The 17,142-nt window shown below is 37.0% G+C and overlaps 1 protein-coding gene across 9 annotated transcripts in view; it reads left to right on the top strand.

Moving 5' to 3' along the window:
- INPP4A (inositol polyphosphate-4-phosphatase type I A) overlaps positions 1–17,142 on the top strand; it is a 94,324-nt gene that overhangs the window by 30,327 nt on the left and 46,855 nt on the right. For 8 of the 9 annotated variants that reach the window (XM_075200128.1, XM_075200135.1, XM_075200133.1 and 5 more), the window contains exons 3-9: positions 2,544–2,679; positions 6,458–6,502; positions 7,175–7,293; positions 9,540–9,656; positions 10,915–10,994; positions 11,342–11,453; positions 12,711–12,801. In XM_075200128.1, coding sequence (XP_075056229.1) covers positions 2,589–2,679; positions 6,458–6,502; positions 7,175–7,293; positions 9,540–9,656; positions 10,915–10,994; positions 11,342–11,453; positions 12,711–12,801 — 655 coding nt within the window. In that variant the 5' untranslated portion in view covers positions 2,544–2,588. Of the gene's footprint in view, positions 1–2,530; positions 2,680–6,457; positions 6,503–7,174; positions 7,294–9,539; positions 9,657–10,914; positions 10,995–11,341; positions 11,454–12,710; positions 12,802–17,142 lie in introns of all 9 variants that reach the window. The other variant, XM_075200129.1, reaches the window with a different exon arrangement.

The raw sequence follows: 17,142 nt of genomic DNA, 5'->3' as shown, positions 1-17,142 counted from the left end.
AGGGTAAGACTTATAGATGGCATGTTGTTGATATGGGAAGGAACAAAGGAAACTTTTGAAGAACATATTAAACTTCTTAACATTAATAAATTCAGCCTCAATCTAACGTATGAGATAAGTAAAGGTAGGTAACGTTTCAATTTAAAAATTAATTTGAGGGTTGATGGAAGGATAGTGACCAGTCTAATTAGAAAACACCGTCACAAACTGTGGGCTACATAAAGAGAATTCTGATTTTCCCCATCCTTAAAGGAATATACAAAGTGGAATTTTTAACACTTAAAATAAACTGTTTTAATTCAAATTCATTATCTCAAAGGTCAGATGAATTGTGGTACAGACTGCTTGAAAGAGGATATAGTATAAGATACTTCAAAAAATAAGTTAAGTTTGGTGTGGTAGCCTGTTTGATGAGGGGGGTGCTGTTTTTTCCTCCGAGGCACCACCTTGCATTGACAAACTTGGGGCTGGTTTCACTATAACAGGGGATCCCATGCTTCTGGTCCCCCCGTTACAGTGGAATCCAGCCTAGTCAGTCTAGCCCTGGGAAAGATTGAAGATTTGGAGTGGGACATTACACCAGTTTTATTTTTATCCTTTCTTTCTGCAGGTGGGTAACAGATCGGCTCAGACCACAGGTGCTGGCATTTCATTAATTTAAATTAAGGAGCATATTCTATTAGGTCAGGAGATTGTGGTTACGCTCCGGAACGGTCAGTGAGGGTACTACTCTGTACCGCAACACCACCAATTTCCCTTTGCCCTCCCATAGGGTTGCGAAGGGAAATCCATGTTGTTGCGGTACCGTATTACCTTGTGTAATGCACAGCCACCATGAAAATGCAATCTCTGGACCTAATTGAATATGCCCCTAAGTGTTTTAATTATGATCACCAGCATTCAGTGTAAACTAAGGTTCTCACCGCTACCTCAGATTGACTTTGTATTTAGTCATGGTACTGCAAATAAAATGTATCGGTGGTTTAGTGTTTAATGTTTATATCTTCCATGGAGAAACCATACTGCATGGGCTACACAATGGCCGCAAAATATCCCAGCGTTACAAGATAGTTCGACACTTGTAGTTTGAGTGCACTTACCAAATAAACAGTTGGAGATTGTAGTATGGACTCATTGACTTTTAAGCATTTTAATTCATTTGTTTTCGAAATCTTTGTGGAAAAAGTAAAGAAATCAGAAGACATCCCTAAGAAGATTGTTATCTTGGTGTAGTTGAGAATTGGAGCATTACGTTTGCAAGTGACCTACGCTGACTCGTACTCAGTACAAGTAACAAGAAAGACAAGTTTTATTGTAAGGTTACTAGCGTTATTTGTTTTCTTTGCCTCCTCTTCATATAAGGGTTACAGTTTTTCTTTTCTAGCATACAAAATATAATGTGTAAGAACTTGCACTTGGGCAACTGTACAAAAATTATGCTGCAACCCACAGCAACAAATCATCAATTACTATAATTATTGATTATATAGCACCAATCATTTTATGCAGGGCTGTACAGAGAATATGCAATCATTCCCATCAGTCCTTGCCCCATTGGAGCTTACAGTATACATTTCCTAACACACAAACACACACTGGAGTCCACTTTTGTCGGAAGCCAAATAACTTACCAGTATGTTTTTGGATTGTGGGAAACCATGGCCTTATCTGTGTGGAGTTTGTATGTTCTCCCTGTGTTTGCGTGAGTTTCCTCCAGGTGCTCCGGTTTCCTCTCACACTCCAAAAACATACTGGTAGGTTAATTGGCTGCTATCAAATTGAACCTAGTCTGTCTGTGTGTCTCTGTGTGTGTGTGTGTGTTTGGGAATTTAGACTGTAAGCCCCAATGGGGCAGGGACTGATATGAGTGAGTTCTCTGTACAGTGCTGCGGAATTAGTGGCGCTATATAAATAAATGGTAATAATAATATGTTCATATATTAACCATATAGTGATACTGTGTCAGTAGGTTATATTTTTCTGAGTTGAGAAAATAGAAGCCTCCTTACCTTTCTAGTTTACAATCATTTATATAGGGCCATTCTTGACTCTTTCCTTTTCCGAATGAAATATTGAAATTTGGAGTTTTAACAAATAACTATCTTGTTTCTGTATAAGTAGAGAATATAATATATTAATTAGACTAATCTTAGACTTGGACTAATCTTATGTAAGATATTGATAAGGGGTGGCCAGTTATTGTCATAAATGGTTTGCTTAACTAGTTTTGGAATAATTCAAGTATATCATTGATTAGTGTTTTAAGGAATGCATATAGTAAAATAAGTGGTGCTATTGGTGCTCCCTCTAAATGGAAATGTAGTCCTCAACCTTTAGTCCCGTCTCTCAAAGATACTCCTTGTTTCCAATTTTTATAATTAATTACAAAGTCTGAGAATTCTACAAACTTATTCAAAATTTCAATATGCAAGGTATCGAGAGCCTGCTGGATTTTATATAAATAATAACACATCATCGGTAATTAAGTTATTTTGTAACTGACGTTTGCTTGGCTAGTTATCAATTGTAGGTCTTCTTTATAGGTTGTTGACAATTAAAATTCCAAGAATCACTCTCCTGAGGCCTAAATGACGACGAGACAACGCAGTCCTCGCCATGGGGCCAGGCCTCACTCCACCATCGATGTTACCTCTGAAATGTTGGGGTTGTCACTGGCAGGTGAGTGACGTGTTGTAGGAAGAAATAGATAATCACAGACAAATGATGAATAGATTGAAAATCTTCCTTACTGCTAACCACTTTGAATAACTGGCTATTTGCTGCATATACATATCACTGTTATTTTATAATGCCATAGGACAAAAGGAATAGTGCAGTAGTCAATGGCACTGACTAGCAATAACATTGAAAGACTTATTCCTCTTGATTTCATGTGACTGTGTCTCTCCAAAATGGTATCTTAAAAGTTGTTTTTTTCTTTGTTAAGCGCTGTATAAAACATAATTTATATTATGATCTAAGGATATTAGAAGCCACAATGAAACTTTGTGAGCATATACAAGTCACAGAACTAGTGGTACTCTGCATTTTCCAGTAATGCATACATTTCCTTTATAATACAAAATATGAAACAGAGCAGTTGTTTGTATGACGTCATTGTCATATCTAGGTGAGTTTTGTCTTCACTGAGGTCTATACATTCTATCACACTGAGGTCTATACATTCTATCACACTGAGGTCTATACATTCTATCACACTGAGGTCTATACATTCTATCACACTGAGGGCTATACATTCTGTCACACTGAGGGCTATACATTCTATCACACTGAGGGCTATACATTCTATCACACTGAGGGCTATACATTCTATCACACTGAGGGCTATACATTCTATCACACTGAGGGCTATACATTCTATCACACTGAGGGCTATACATTCTATCACACTGAGGTCTATACATTCTATCACACTGAGGTCTATACATTCTATCACACTGAGGTCTATACATTCTATCACACTGAGGTCTATACATTCTATCACACTGAGGTCTATACATTCTATCACACTGAGGTCTATACATTCTATCACACTGAGGTCTATACATTCTATCACACTGAGGGCTATACATTCTATCACACTGAGGGCTATACATTCTATCACACTGAGGGCTATACATTCTATCACACTGAGGGCTATACATTCTATCACACTGAGGGCTATACATTCTATCACACTGAGGGCTATACATTCTATCACACTGAGGGCTATACATTCTATCACACTGAGGGCTATACATTCTATCACACTGAGGGCTATACATTCTATCACACTGAGGGCTATACATTCTATCACACTGAGGGCTATACATTCTATCACACTGAGGGCTATACATTCTATCACACTGAGGGCTATACATTCTATCACACTGAGGGCTATACATTCTATCACACTGAGGGCTATACATTCTATCACACTGAGGGCTATACATTCTATCACACTGAGGGCTATACATTCTATCACACTGAGGGCTATACATTCTATCACACTGAGGGCTATACATTCTATCACACTGAGGGCTATACATTCTATCACACTGAGGTCTATACATTCTATCACACTGAGGTCTATACATTCTATCACACTGAGGGCTATACATTCTATCACACTGAGGGCTATACATTCTATCACACTGAGGGCTATACATTCTATCACACTGAGGGCTATACATTCTATCACACTGAGGGCTATACATACTATCACACTGAGGGCTATACATTCTATCACACTGAGGTCTATACATTCTATCACACTGAGGTCTATACATTCTATCACACTGAGGGCTATACATTCTATCACACTGAGGGCTATACATTCTATCACACTGAGGGCTATACATTCTATCACACTGAGGGCTATACATTCTATCACACTGAGGGCTATACATTCTATCACACTGAGGTCTATACATTCTATCACACTGAGGTCTATACATTCTATCACACTGAGGTCTATACATTCTATCACACTGAGGTCTATACATTCTATCACACTGAGGTCTATACATACTATCACACTGAGGGCTATACATTCTATCACACTGAGGGCTATACATTCTATCACACTGAGGGCTATACATTCTATCACACTGAGGGCTATACATTCTATCACACTGAGGGCTATACATTCTATCACTCTGAGGTCTATACATTCTATCACACTGAGGTCTATACATTCTATCACAAAACATTTAAAAATGAGCAACATGACATCACTACTCTTAAAATGTAAGCTACAATTTACTGGAGTAATTAGTCTTCAAATATAAGTTCCTCACAAAAAAACTCCCCAAAATATTAGTGTGCCCCACAATTCACTTCTGCCATTGTTTAATTTAAGCTGAGTACACACCTATACAGCACAATCATATTTTATGATACCAAAACACATCGTATTGATTATTTGGTTTTATAAACGTCTTCGATGGAACGTTGCCGGGCAAATGTGGAAAAGTGTGTATGTACTGCCAACCAGTAGTTTAAGCAGATATCTGTAGAGTGTACAGAGTCACTATCTTTTCAGCAGATGGTTATGAAAGATGAAGATCACAGATCTAAGGGTGAATTGCTTTGGTTATCATCGGAACTTTCAGTCATTGGTAAAATCGTTAAAGAAATCGCATCTGAATTACGATGCAATAGTGTGTACCCAGCTTTACATGTCAACTCAATTTATCAGCTCAAAGTTTCTACCTCCCGCCTGAAGGAAAAGGCATGCCCCTCTCATTTCTAGTATGGTGTGTTCCAGCTGATATCGGTAACAATAAGCCGTTTGTCATGGCGTGGTCCAACCCATTTTCTGTTATTATTTGCAGTATAGCTAAATTAAAGATTAATTATGGTTATTATTTCGGGGTTTTCAAAACTATTTGGTTGGCCACAACTGCTGTAGGAACTCTGAATTTATGATCTCGGCAGACTTTTCCATAGTGGCCACCTGTCTATGGAATGGCACAACTTAGGGAGCAGCACAGAACTGTTGTGTACACTTTATATGCTTTTTCATTATGTGCTGCTTGACCTTTACCAACAGTGGGGTATGGGCATGTGGGGTGCACATTCATTCACACTACCATTTATGATGATTACTTCCATCCATGCAACAAATTAATGTTCTGCTGACCGCTTCCGTTGCACCACTTTTAGAGATACCGGACTTGGGAGTAATTTGCAAAATTACAAGCTGAATATGGATTTGGGTTCATGCACATTTACACTCGCTAGGATCTAATAGCATTGTATAGTGTCCTGTAAGGGTCAGTTATCCCTATGTCGGCACCCTTTAAACTGCGGTGAACACAGGTTATTTAAAATGCTTAAGGTGTCCAGATAAGCATTGATGTGTGCAAAATCTTAGATAACCATAAAGTTACATATGAGAAGATTTATTTTGCTTTGTGGAATGTGACACTAGTATTGGGACAATATGCAATATTGTCATCTGAAGCTTATGTTCGTAGTGATATCTTTGACAGATGGAATGCAGCAGTACACGTTCTGTACACAATGTGCACAATCTTTCCATTATTCTGATTTTGCACATTCCTTTTACTCATATTTAGGTGAAAATGTTTCTAAGCTCAGAATGATTTGAAATTGCCTTTTTATATTGAAAAAAGTGAACCTGCCACTATCAATTTAATATTCTCATAGTCCATTACAAACTAGCTTTATATATTATGCTAATCATTTATTACAGAATTTGTTATGCTTTATCCTCCTCCTCTGCTTTCTATATCTTTAGAAATACATGTACATGACACGGAGGAGACTGGTTTGGCAGACATTACAATACTACTGATATAAAAATTGTAGAGTAAGGGAGACAGATGAAAATGTAATGATACGTTTCTGTGAGTTTTCTAAACACTGTCAGTAGACAGCTTAGTATTTGATTGCCAAAAATATATCTAAATGTTTTAATGTATATTTGCAGGAAATTTTCAAGACCCCGATGAACCAATATTGGAGTTTAGTTTGGGTAAGCTGTGTCATGCTGCATTTATTGTTGTACCTATTTTATGCAAGTGCACTATTGCACTAAAATATCACATGACTGTTTTATGTAGCAGAGCGATACCCATAGAGTTAAAATATGTTCCCACTTACAAAATATTTTGCCTAATTAAAATCATTATGCTGGATCCTGTCACTTGCCTGAAAATGCCTGTTTAAATCTGAGAAACACACTGTTGCTGCCTTCTGAATATAGGTCGCAAATAACTTACCTTAACCATGTAACTATGGGAACAAACTGACTACACTCATTGTTTCCATCAATAAATGCTAAATGAGGTCAGTAATTACAATCTATCTGTCGAATGACACCAACAGTGTTTTTCTTTTTCAACAGGCAATTGCATGCTGAAGTCATATAATTGGTATTAGTTATTTTCCTGTAAGTGGTTGCACCCACCATTATTATTTTAATTAGCAAATGTCAGTTTTGAGTGTAGTTACCCTTTAAACTCCCTTCTTTCTGTAGAATGTTTAGTAGATTTTTCCTAGCTCAATCAATTGGAGGTTATGATAAAGTTGATACTGCTTTCTGTAAAGCATGTCATGCAAACTACTTATAGCTCTATTTTGGGCAAGTTGGGCATTTGCCAATGCTGTTATATAATCTGTTGTTTTTTATTCCTCCTCATCATAGCATGCAGTGAGCTTACTACTCGATCACTGGATCGGAAGCCAAATAGTTTTGTTGCTGTAAGTGTAACAACGCCTCCTCAAGCTTTCTGGACAAAGCATGCACAGACAGAGATCATTGAGGTGAGAGACAGTCCTAGGCCGAGAAATCCATTCTTCATGCATTATTAATATTTTTAAAGTGGGTTGTTCACCTCCACCACCATTTTATGTATTGACTGTTATTTATATAGCACCTAAATATTCTGCAACACGTTAAAGAGAATATTTAATCACCCGCACCAGTCCCTTCCCCAGTGGAGCTTACAATGGAGTTTACAATCTATATTCACTACCACACAAACATACACTAGGCTTATTTTTGTCAGAAGCCAATTAACCTGCACGTATATATCTTTAGAGTATGAAGGCAAACCAGAGCACACAGAGAAAACGCACCTAAACACTGGGAGAGCATACAAAACATCATACAAATAGGACCCTTTTGGACTAGAATCCATGACCAAGTACTGTAAGGCTGCAATGCTGACCATTGTGCCACTGTATTGGCCATTTTATGGGCAGAACCAAAAATGTGTTTTATGTTACTAAAAAACATCAGTTCTTCACAACCTGTCACGTGTCAGGAACACAGGTCCTTTTTGATGTTGTATATTGCCTAGCCTGTCTACATTCCTGATCTCGTTTATTCCAAGCTAAACCCTTATGTAATATGAAATACAATCCTCAACTACGCTACTCATCATCTTATAGTAAGCCTAGGCCACCTGCCTCTTCAGTAACAAGAGCTGGTATGACAAAAGCATAGTATACTCGGGGAGGGCTGGTAATTTCTAGCCTCTGCGAGAACGCGCGCAAATAGCCAGAACTCTTCTACCAAAGCACCAGAATGGAAAAATGGGTGTAAAGAAAAATGGTCAGGCATGGTTTGCATAATATGAGTGTTATTTTATATAGCAAATTAAATATATGAAAAATTATGTCAAAGAGCTATAATCAATACAACAAGTACCAGTCCCATGTGACTATGATTCAATGCAGAGCCTATTCTAGTAACCTATATGAAATAAATAGAGCATTGTAGTTGTTTATAAACAATACACAGAGCATCCAAGTGACTTCTACACAATACAAAGAGCATCCTATTGATCGATATACAATACAGAGAGCATTGTAGTGACCCAGAACATACTAGGAACATCTCTACAGTAGAGAGCATTCTAGAGACCTCTAAATAATACAGGAAGCATCGTAGGTATATATGTGTATGTGTGTGTGTATATATATATGTATATATATATATATATAACATTCTAGTAACAGAATGTTATAGTGACTGAAAAATGAGGAGAGCATCATAATTACCCGATATACAATACACAGAGCATTCTAGGAACCGCTATATAATACAGACAGCATCTGAAACAATATACAGTAGAGAGAACTTTCTAAATAACCTACATATAATGCAGAGAGATTCTTTATAACACATACAATACAGAGAGCATCTTAGAGAGCGGTTTGTAAAGTGAAATGAGACAGCAGTATTCACCATGAGTGTTTAATTTAAAGCACTTCCTCTTCTGCTGTACTGAGCTGAGCACTTGCTGCACAATATGTGTGTATTGGGCTGATATCTAAGGAAACATGTATATGATTTTTCACATAAACCAAAAATGTAATGTCCTACACATGATTGTTTGTTACTTTAAGAAAACAAATTTCGCTAAAGCCCAAATTGAAATGGCTACCTTTAGTGTGTTCTGCTCCTTTACTTGAAATACCATTATAAAGGCTTGTTTCGTGTTTTATTATTTTATGTATGATTTGTTATACCCACTGTCTGGTGCTGCAGAGTTTTATGACACCTTACATAAACGATGATGATGATTATGAACTTTTCTGTGCTCCTACAAACTCATTATGAACTCCTCTATGACACATCATAATTTTTGTACAATGCGGCCTGCAAGCAGGCAAGTAATAGGGAAAAGTTGGACATTAAAATTATGGCATATTATAATAGTAATGCTAATAAATAAAGCTTAATATGTCCTCTAACTGAATGTCACTTGTTAGTCATCCAGCCCAGTGTTGGCCCTGCTTTATTATTGATGTAAAAGACCATCAACTTGAATTTTAATTCCTCCATAGCCTTGTGATTCACAATTGTCCTGTTATTGTTGTACATCAAGAAGGTCATGTTAGATTGTACATTAAATCTGCTTCAATCTACATTGTATAAACAAACATTGTTGCCTTTGCTTGTGCGCTTGGTACTTGCAGCCTCTGGTCGCAACAGTTATATGTTAGTTATAAATTAGATATTGAGTATAAACTCTTGGTGTTGTGTTTATTTGTCTTTATAGGGAACAAGTAATCCAATATTTCTTAGCAGCATCGCCTTCTTTCAGGACTCTCTGATAAATCAGATGACCCAGATTAAGCTGCTTGTGTATGATGTCAAAGACAGATCTCAGGGAACTGTAAGTTGCTCATATACTTTCATTTTAGAGAGTAAAACAAACAATGGTTAAAATGTACTGTGCCTCCCCAAACCAATTTCTCCTCCCTTGCCTACCTCCCATTGTTAACCTGTCTATCACCGCCCCTTATAGCCCACAACCCACTATTCTGTCTACACAGCTGGCAACGAATTATGATTACAGAATGCCACACACAAATTGTATCTTTGTATCGGTGGTTTATTATGTTTTTATATGATCATAAATTGTGTTACACTTTTATTTTCATAATTGCTATCTGTTAATTGTGTATATTTCTATTTCTCCCAAATTGTATTGCTTGTACTTGCATTGTATCTAGTTTCGTATTGCCTTATCTTAAATAAAGAGATTAAAAACAATACTGTACAGTGTTTTGCAATTTAAATAAATATAGAGCTGTATTATATTGACATATTCATAGCTCCTGTTTGTGTATTTGTACATTTCTGGACAATAGTGCAATATGTCAAACTTCTCTTTTAGTATGTTGTTGTTGTTTTTTATTCCACTCTGCTTATTTATGTACCTTTTTATATGGAGTCATGTTCTGCTTCCCAGCATGGAGCCAAACTGTTTTGCATGTAGAATCGGGGTCATATGACATATCCAGTACATTCTTGTGTAATATGGTCTGAGACTGTCACTACTGTCCTTGATTATACATGTTGATTCACCAAATGTAGCAGAGTTGTTTATTTCAATTTAAAAGATACTTAATATTTTTCTCACTAGCAACAGAAACTTACAATAAAAGCACCCAATAGTTTCAAATGAATATCCTTTTTTTTCCTTTAACATGTTACAGAGAATTATACACAAATTAGGAATTTATCATACTAAGAATAGTATTAAGATAATTTTGCGGATATAAGGATACTCTATTCTCTAGTATTCTTTTAATTTAAACACATGCTGCACTCCCCTTGTGGTAGTTGGTGAATGCTGCTTTTAACAGCGATCAGCTGGTAGAAATTTAAAAGAGGGGGAATGGAGCATTCAATACTGTACAGGAAGACATCTGATTTGTTGGGACTTGCTCCATTCCCTTTCATACATATACTGGCTGGTCAATGTCCACAGCAAAGAATGGCATTTGTCGCAATTGCAGTGTGCAATATTTATAAATGAAGCCTAGGATTCTATAGAGCTAAGGATCACTTGCACAAACTGAAACGACAACCCACACATGAATGACCATGGTGATCTAAGGTTTTTTTTTTTCTTGTTTAACGCACAGATGTATTTGCTGGGCTCTGGAAAGTTTACAGTTAAAGAGCTGCTGCAGGAGAAGAGCCACAGATTGCATTTACCATTGTGGTCAGTATTCTCTCTCTTGTATGCATGCGTGTTTTTATCACTACAGGAGGAACACGTGTTTTAAACAAACTACTATAGCAGTGAGATTGGAAAACTACCTTAGAACAAAGACATTTGAAGCAGGAAATAGATAATAGATGAATTGTAAAGCACTGCGGAATAAGCAGGTGACATATAAATAAATGTTAATAATACTGGAAGATTTCTAGAGAGCAATAGCAGAGAGACTAGTACGCTAGCTAATCATATGGTATACTGTAGTAGGTGCAATTATTTATCCAGTGAGTAAGAATGGGCTGCACATAAGCTATGGGTATTGTTTGTACAGAGTAAAGTCTATTTTGCAGGTCTGCTGAGCAGGAGCGTGTAGGTAACATCACTGTAATAGGGTGGCAAATGGAGGAGAAGGCTGACCAGCAGGTCCCAGTGACTAGAACGACAGATACTATTAATGGGAGAGTGAGTATTCTCTTGTTACTACAAGATTTCAGTCATTGCAACAACCAAAACTGTAAACTACTTTTAAACTACAACAGTTTGTTTTCACTAGATGTTACCCCACTCATTTTAACCCGCTGGACCACTTAGCAGGTTCATTTATGTGTTGGGCAGTGTGGTGGCATAGTGGTTATAACTTCTGCCTTATAGCACTGGGGTCATGAGTTCAATTCCCGACCATGGCCTTATCTGTGAGGAGTTTGTATGTTCTCCCCATGTTTCTGTGGGTTTCCTCCGGGTGCTCCGGTTTCCTCCCACACTTCAAAAACATACTGGTAGGTTAATTGGCTGCTAACAAATTGACCCTAGTCTGTGTCTGTCTGTCTGTGTGTGTATGTTAGGGAATTTAGACTGTAAGCCCCAATGGGGCAGGGACTGATGTGAGTGAGTTCTTTGTACAGCGCTGTGGAATTAGTGGCGCTATATAAATAAATAGTGGTGGTGATGATGAAGATGATGATAGTTGTAACACTTTCTTGATACTCTGGCTCAACTTTCAGATGAAATCGCCAACATTAGTTTTGAAGGTCCAGCTCACTTGCTAATAAGTAAACACAGCAAAACAAAGAGCACTCCAGAAAATTAAAAAGAAAACAAATAAATCCAAAGGACAGTACATATCAAAACCACTGCTAAAAAAAGCCTTTATTATGTTGACAACATCATTGATTGGTGGTGTTGGTGTCCTTTACAAGTTAACTCAGAGTAAAGAGAATCAAGTAACTAAGTTTTCACCTTTCTCAATTTCATTTCTAATTTATTGTATTAGCTGCGATATATAGACAATGTTTTGCTATTGCACTCTAGGCACAATTTGCTTTTTATTTTGCCGCTTTAACATGTTTTTGAAACAAGAACATAACAGAAAATAATGGTGAAAATACTCTGACAATATCATTAATGTAACAGAATCCAAAAACAGCATTAATATAAAAAGAAGGTATACAATCAAAATGACAAACTATAAACATTACTTCTGCACTAGTATAGTACTGTCAGGCAGAGGCGGAACTAGCGAGCTGTGGGCCCCTGGGCAGGGAAGCTGGGAGGAGGGAACCGGGGCTCACAGCTCACTAGTTCCCCGTGAGGCGGGCCCCATTATCTCCATTATCTCTACTTTCTTTCACACAATCCTGATGTCTAAAAACATGCAAAAGTTATGTGTAAAATCCCTTTGAGAATGTTTTATATATAATCATGTCTTTTTATCTTCTTTAGACCTTAATTCCTGTTGATGAAAGTTTAACAGAATCTTTAGGAATTCGCTCAAAATATGCATCGCTGCGAAAGGATACACTGCTGAAATCAGGTGATTTCATTCTAAATAGTTGATAAATGCTCTAACATGTAGTGACCAATGGACTGTCAGTTTCGTGCAGACCAGTAGCAAATGTCAGATGAGCTTTAATTGTTTTTCTCCATTTTTCATTTAGGTTTCTCTACTTTCTTCCTATTACTATTCTTAATATTTTCAGTTTCAGGACAATATACAAGAAATATTTTATGTTTCTCTCATATTCATATTGTTACAATGTGTCCCATCCTCAAGGCAATGGCATTGCCAGTACGATTTTATTATAAAACTAGCTACGTGTGTGTGGAGATTGGTCAGAATAAAATAAAAGCAAAAAAAATAAGAAAACAGGTCAGGAAATACATAGTTTAATCTATATCATGGCAAGTGTATAATAAAGCCTCATCACATGAACTGCAGTATAGTCCCTATGCCAATATAAATAGCTTCCTCCTGCTACATCTCATCATCATCTATTTATATAGCGCCACTAATTCCGCAGCACTGTACAGAGAACTCACTCACATCAGTCCATGCCCCCATTTGTATAAATTCCCTATCACACACACATTTTTTAATAATGGCCAATTAAGCTACCAGTATGTTTTTGGAGTGTGGGAGGAAACCGGAGCACCTGGAGGATACCCATGCAAACACGGGGAGAACATACAAACTCCTCACAGACAAGGCCATGGTCAAGAATTGAACTCATGACCACAGTACTGTGAGGCAGAAGTGCTAACCACTAAGCCACCTAGCGAAGTTTTGCATTATGATTGACTTGCAGTACAGGTTACTACCAATTTGTTGTTATGATAAAAGGGACACAAGGGGTAGCAAGATGAGGTGAATAAGGAGAATTCCAAATTAGCCTCTTGTGTGGCCAGTCCATTATTGCATAAAGATTAATGATATGTATGTGATTCACAGTCTGTGTTCCATTCTCCTGTCACAAAATCGGGAATAGAAACAGAAATAAAAATGTCCGTATATGGCCAAAAATACGAACAATGTTTTTTAACATGGATGGTAACCATTCTGTAGTTATACAGGTATAGCAGTATGAATCGATTTCACCCTTTTTAGTTATTTTTTGTATGTAGAATGTTGGAAGTGTTATGTGCTATCCACTGCATATATCATTCCTGTGGGACTACTAAATTAGATTACATATCATATAGTTATGGACCCAATATTGGCACCCCTGTAGTTTTTCCAAATAATACACCATTTCTTCTAGAAAAGTGTTGAAATGAAAACATATTTTGTGGTATCCACATATATTTCTTTGGTTTGCAATGGAATAATACACACAATAAAAAAAACAAACAGAAAAATGTACTTAAAAAAAAAGTATTCGCTTATTCCACACCAAAATCCTTAAGTCAGGAGGACACAATTTTTAGCATCTTTTAGAAGTAGTTAGAAATAATTAGATTTCAAGCAGTTTGTTTTCATTCACTTTGGAACTGAACTCAACTGTGGCAAATAGGTGTCTGCAGTATAAAAATAACTAATTAAATGAGCTTGAATAGAGAAATGACTCATTGTCATGTTATGTGTCGCTGTGTGTACTGCAATCAGCATGGAGAAAGTAAAGAAGTCAGAGAATTGACTGAGGAGGTCAGATAGAGGATTGTATCCAGGCTTGGACAAACTCAAGGTTATTGATCAATATCCAGAGAACTTGATGTTTCTGTTTCCACCATATGTAATATTATCAGGAAGTTTAAGTCTTCCATGTCACTGTAGCCAATCTCCCTGGTTTTGAAAATAGAAGAGCAGGATTTTGAAAGAGAAAACTTGATTGCAGAGCAGGATTGTTCAAATGGTAGAGAAAAAACCTAAATCAACTAAACAAAACCAAACACATTGAAGCTGAGCTTCGGACACAAGTTATGACAGTTTCAACTAACAACATCCATTGCCAACTCAATAAAAGGGGGGTTATATGGTAGGAGGGCCCCACATGCTGAGAGAGAGACATGAGAACGCTTAACTGGTGTTTGCCAAATTACAATTTGTCAATTTCCTGCTGGGAAACTGTTCCGTGGAGTTTTTTGGTAAAGCACATCAGCCCTTTGTTCACAGAAAGCAAAATGAGCTTTCAAAGAACAGATCTGCTTCCCACAGGTTCCGTGATGTTTTGGTGTTGCCGTGACGCATCTTGCACTGGGTGCTTTGAACGTGCTGACAGCTTGAAAATCTGTAGAATAACATTCAATTATGGAGTAAATGTTGAACCCAGTACAAGAAAGCTTTTTTTCATGGGTCTTCCAGCAGGATAGTTACCTGAAACACACTTCTAAAAGCACCTACAAATGGTTCAGGACAAGAATCTGGACTTTCCAGATCTAAATCCTATAGAACTTGTGGTGAGATCTGAAAAAAAGGGGGTAGAGTGGTGCATCCTTGGCTATAGGAAGCGGTTAATTGCAGTTATTTTGACCAAAGGCTGTGCTACCAAATATTAAGCCTAGGGCGTATATATATTTTTTTCAGTGCCATTTCATATAAATTTCGAGTTTAAAAGGATATGCAGTATTACATTCTGAATCAAAAACAAAGGTACTGTAATATTAACAGAAAGAATTGACCAAATCATATTCATTTCAACTTATGTTTAGAGGAATTTGAGAGTTAATTGATAAAAGTGCAAGGGTGCCAATATTTTTGACCATATCTGTATGTGATCCAGTACTTGCTACATAACTAGCAAGTATATAGCTAGATGCTATACTTTACTGGAACTGAACGTTTTATACATGGCCAAGTCTACCCAGCATGCAATCTGTTCCATTCCCTTTCCCAAAACTGGCATATTTAATGAGATCCTCTATCTTGCATAACTCTGAAATATAGACAGACGTAAAGGAGTACAAATGACTGACCTTTTCTGTTTTTTCCCCTTGTATAGCTGATAGATTGAATCCATAGTAGCCTGAATAGGAGAGGCTCTATAAAAGCTATTACCGCTTCTACATGGTGTCCTAGCACAAAAGACACCTTGTTTTAAGGAGAGAATTTTCCACTTTCATGTGAGCTGTGAAATTCTAAGGTCTCCTGTGTCAAATTATGCACTTATCGAAAAAAATACGTACTTCAAATTTAACCTTATAAATCTCAATCATTATTGGCACTATTGTTGGCCAATTCCTAAATCTGGCCCTAACTATAGAGCTAACATTAGCCCAAGTATCTGAAATGTCAGTGCAGTAGTTTTGTTAGTTTTTCCTATATTTTTCTATGTTAAACAGTAACTTTGGTCAGTAAATGGGATTCCAAGTACGTCAGCTCAACTGTGCTTGCCAATGACATAGACATGTAGAAAATTAAGATTTTATAACAAAAAGGGACTTTGACGCTTTTCAAACACATCTTTTAAATTTTTGTTGTTTTGTCTCGAAAAAGCATGATACACTCTACTCTTGGGGGTATGTTTACTAAACTGCAGGTTTAAAAGAGTGGAGATGTTACCTATAGCAACCAATCAGATTCTAGCTATCATTTATTTAATACAATCTGCAAAATGACAGCTAGAATCTGATTGGTTGCTATGGGCAACATCTACACTTTTTCAAACCCACAGTTTAGTAAATATACCCCTTGGAGAAAGGAGCTGAACAAAGTGGTCAGCTAGCTGTGTCCATCCCTACAGGGAACTTTGTCCTAATGTGTGACTGAATATTAATTTCTCTTCCATGACGAGTAATACTCATTCAATCATTCGGAAATAAATAAAAATCAACTGTACTTGAAAAATAGGTGCTGCCAAAATTCCGTTATAAAATAAACATACATCTAAGGGGATTAGAGTTAAAATAAAGATGGAATTCATGTGATTCTCTTCCATTCTCACCTCATCTTATAAATAGAGTACATTTCATAACATTAAAGTTATAAGATAGAGTGCTGGATATTCTTTTTTTAGTCTTGTGTAAAAATACAAACCATACATAAAAACAGAAGAAAGGCATATGAGGTTGATGGAGAAGGTACAGACATGAGACAGAGGGTAGATGGAGCTTACAATATAAAGGAAGAGGACGATTCTGACACAATAGGAACTACTGAAGCAGGATGGTAGTTAGTAGTAACTAGAGGTAAGTGTCAGGTGGTAAGATAGACTACAATGAGGAGGTAGGCTTTTAGAGAGCACTTGAAATTTGAAGGTTTGGAGAGTGTACAGTCAATAAGTAATTGGGTAAAGAAGCAAGCCACGGTCAGAGGCAGATCTAAGAGAGCATGAGTATTTCCTGACTAGTCAGATATGAGCAGGAGGTGTTGGCCAAGGCATTTCAGGTGACAATGAGTAACTTTAATTGGATTCTGGAGGTTATGGGAAGCCAGTGTAGG

Source organism: Mixophyes fleayi, chromosome 2, assembly GCF_038048845.1.
Source record: "Mixophyes fleayi isolate aMixFle1 chromosome 2, aMixFle1.hap1, whole genome shotgun sequence".
In the NCBI taxonomy this organism is placed as follows: Eukaryota; Metazoa; Chordata; class Amphibia; order Anura; family Limnodynastidae; genus Mixophyes; species Mixophyes fleayi.
This window is presented reverse-complemented; position numbering and strand designations above follow the sequence as displayed.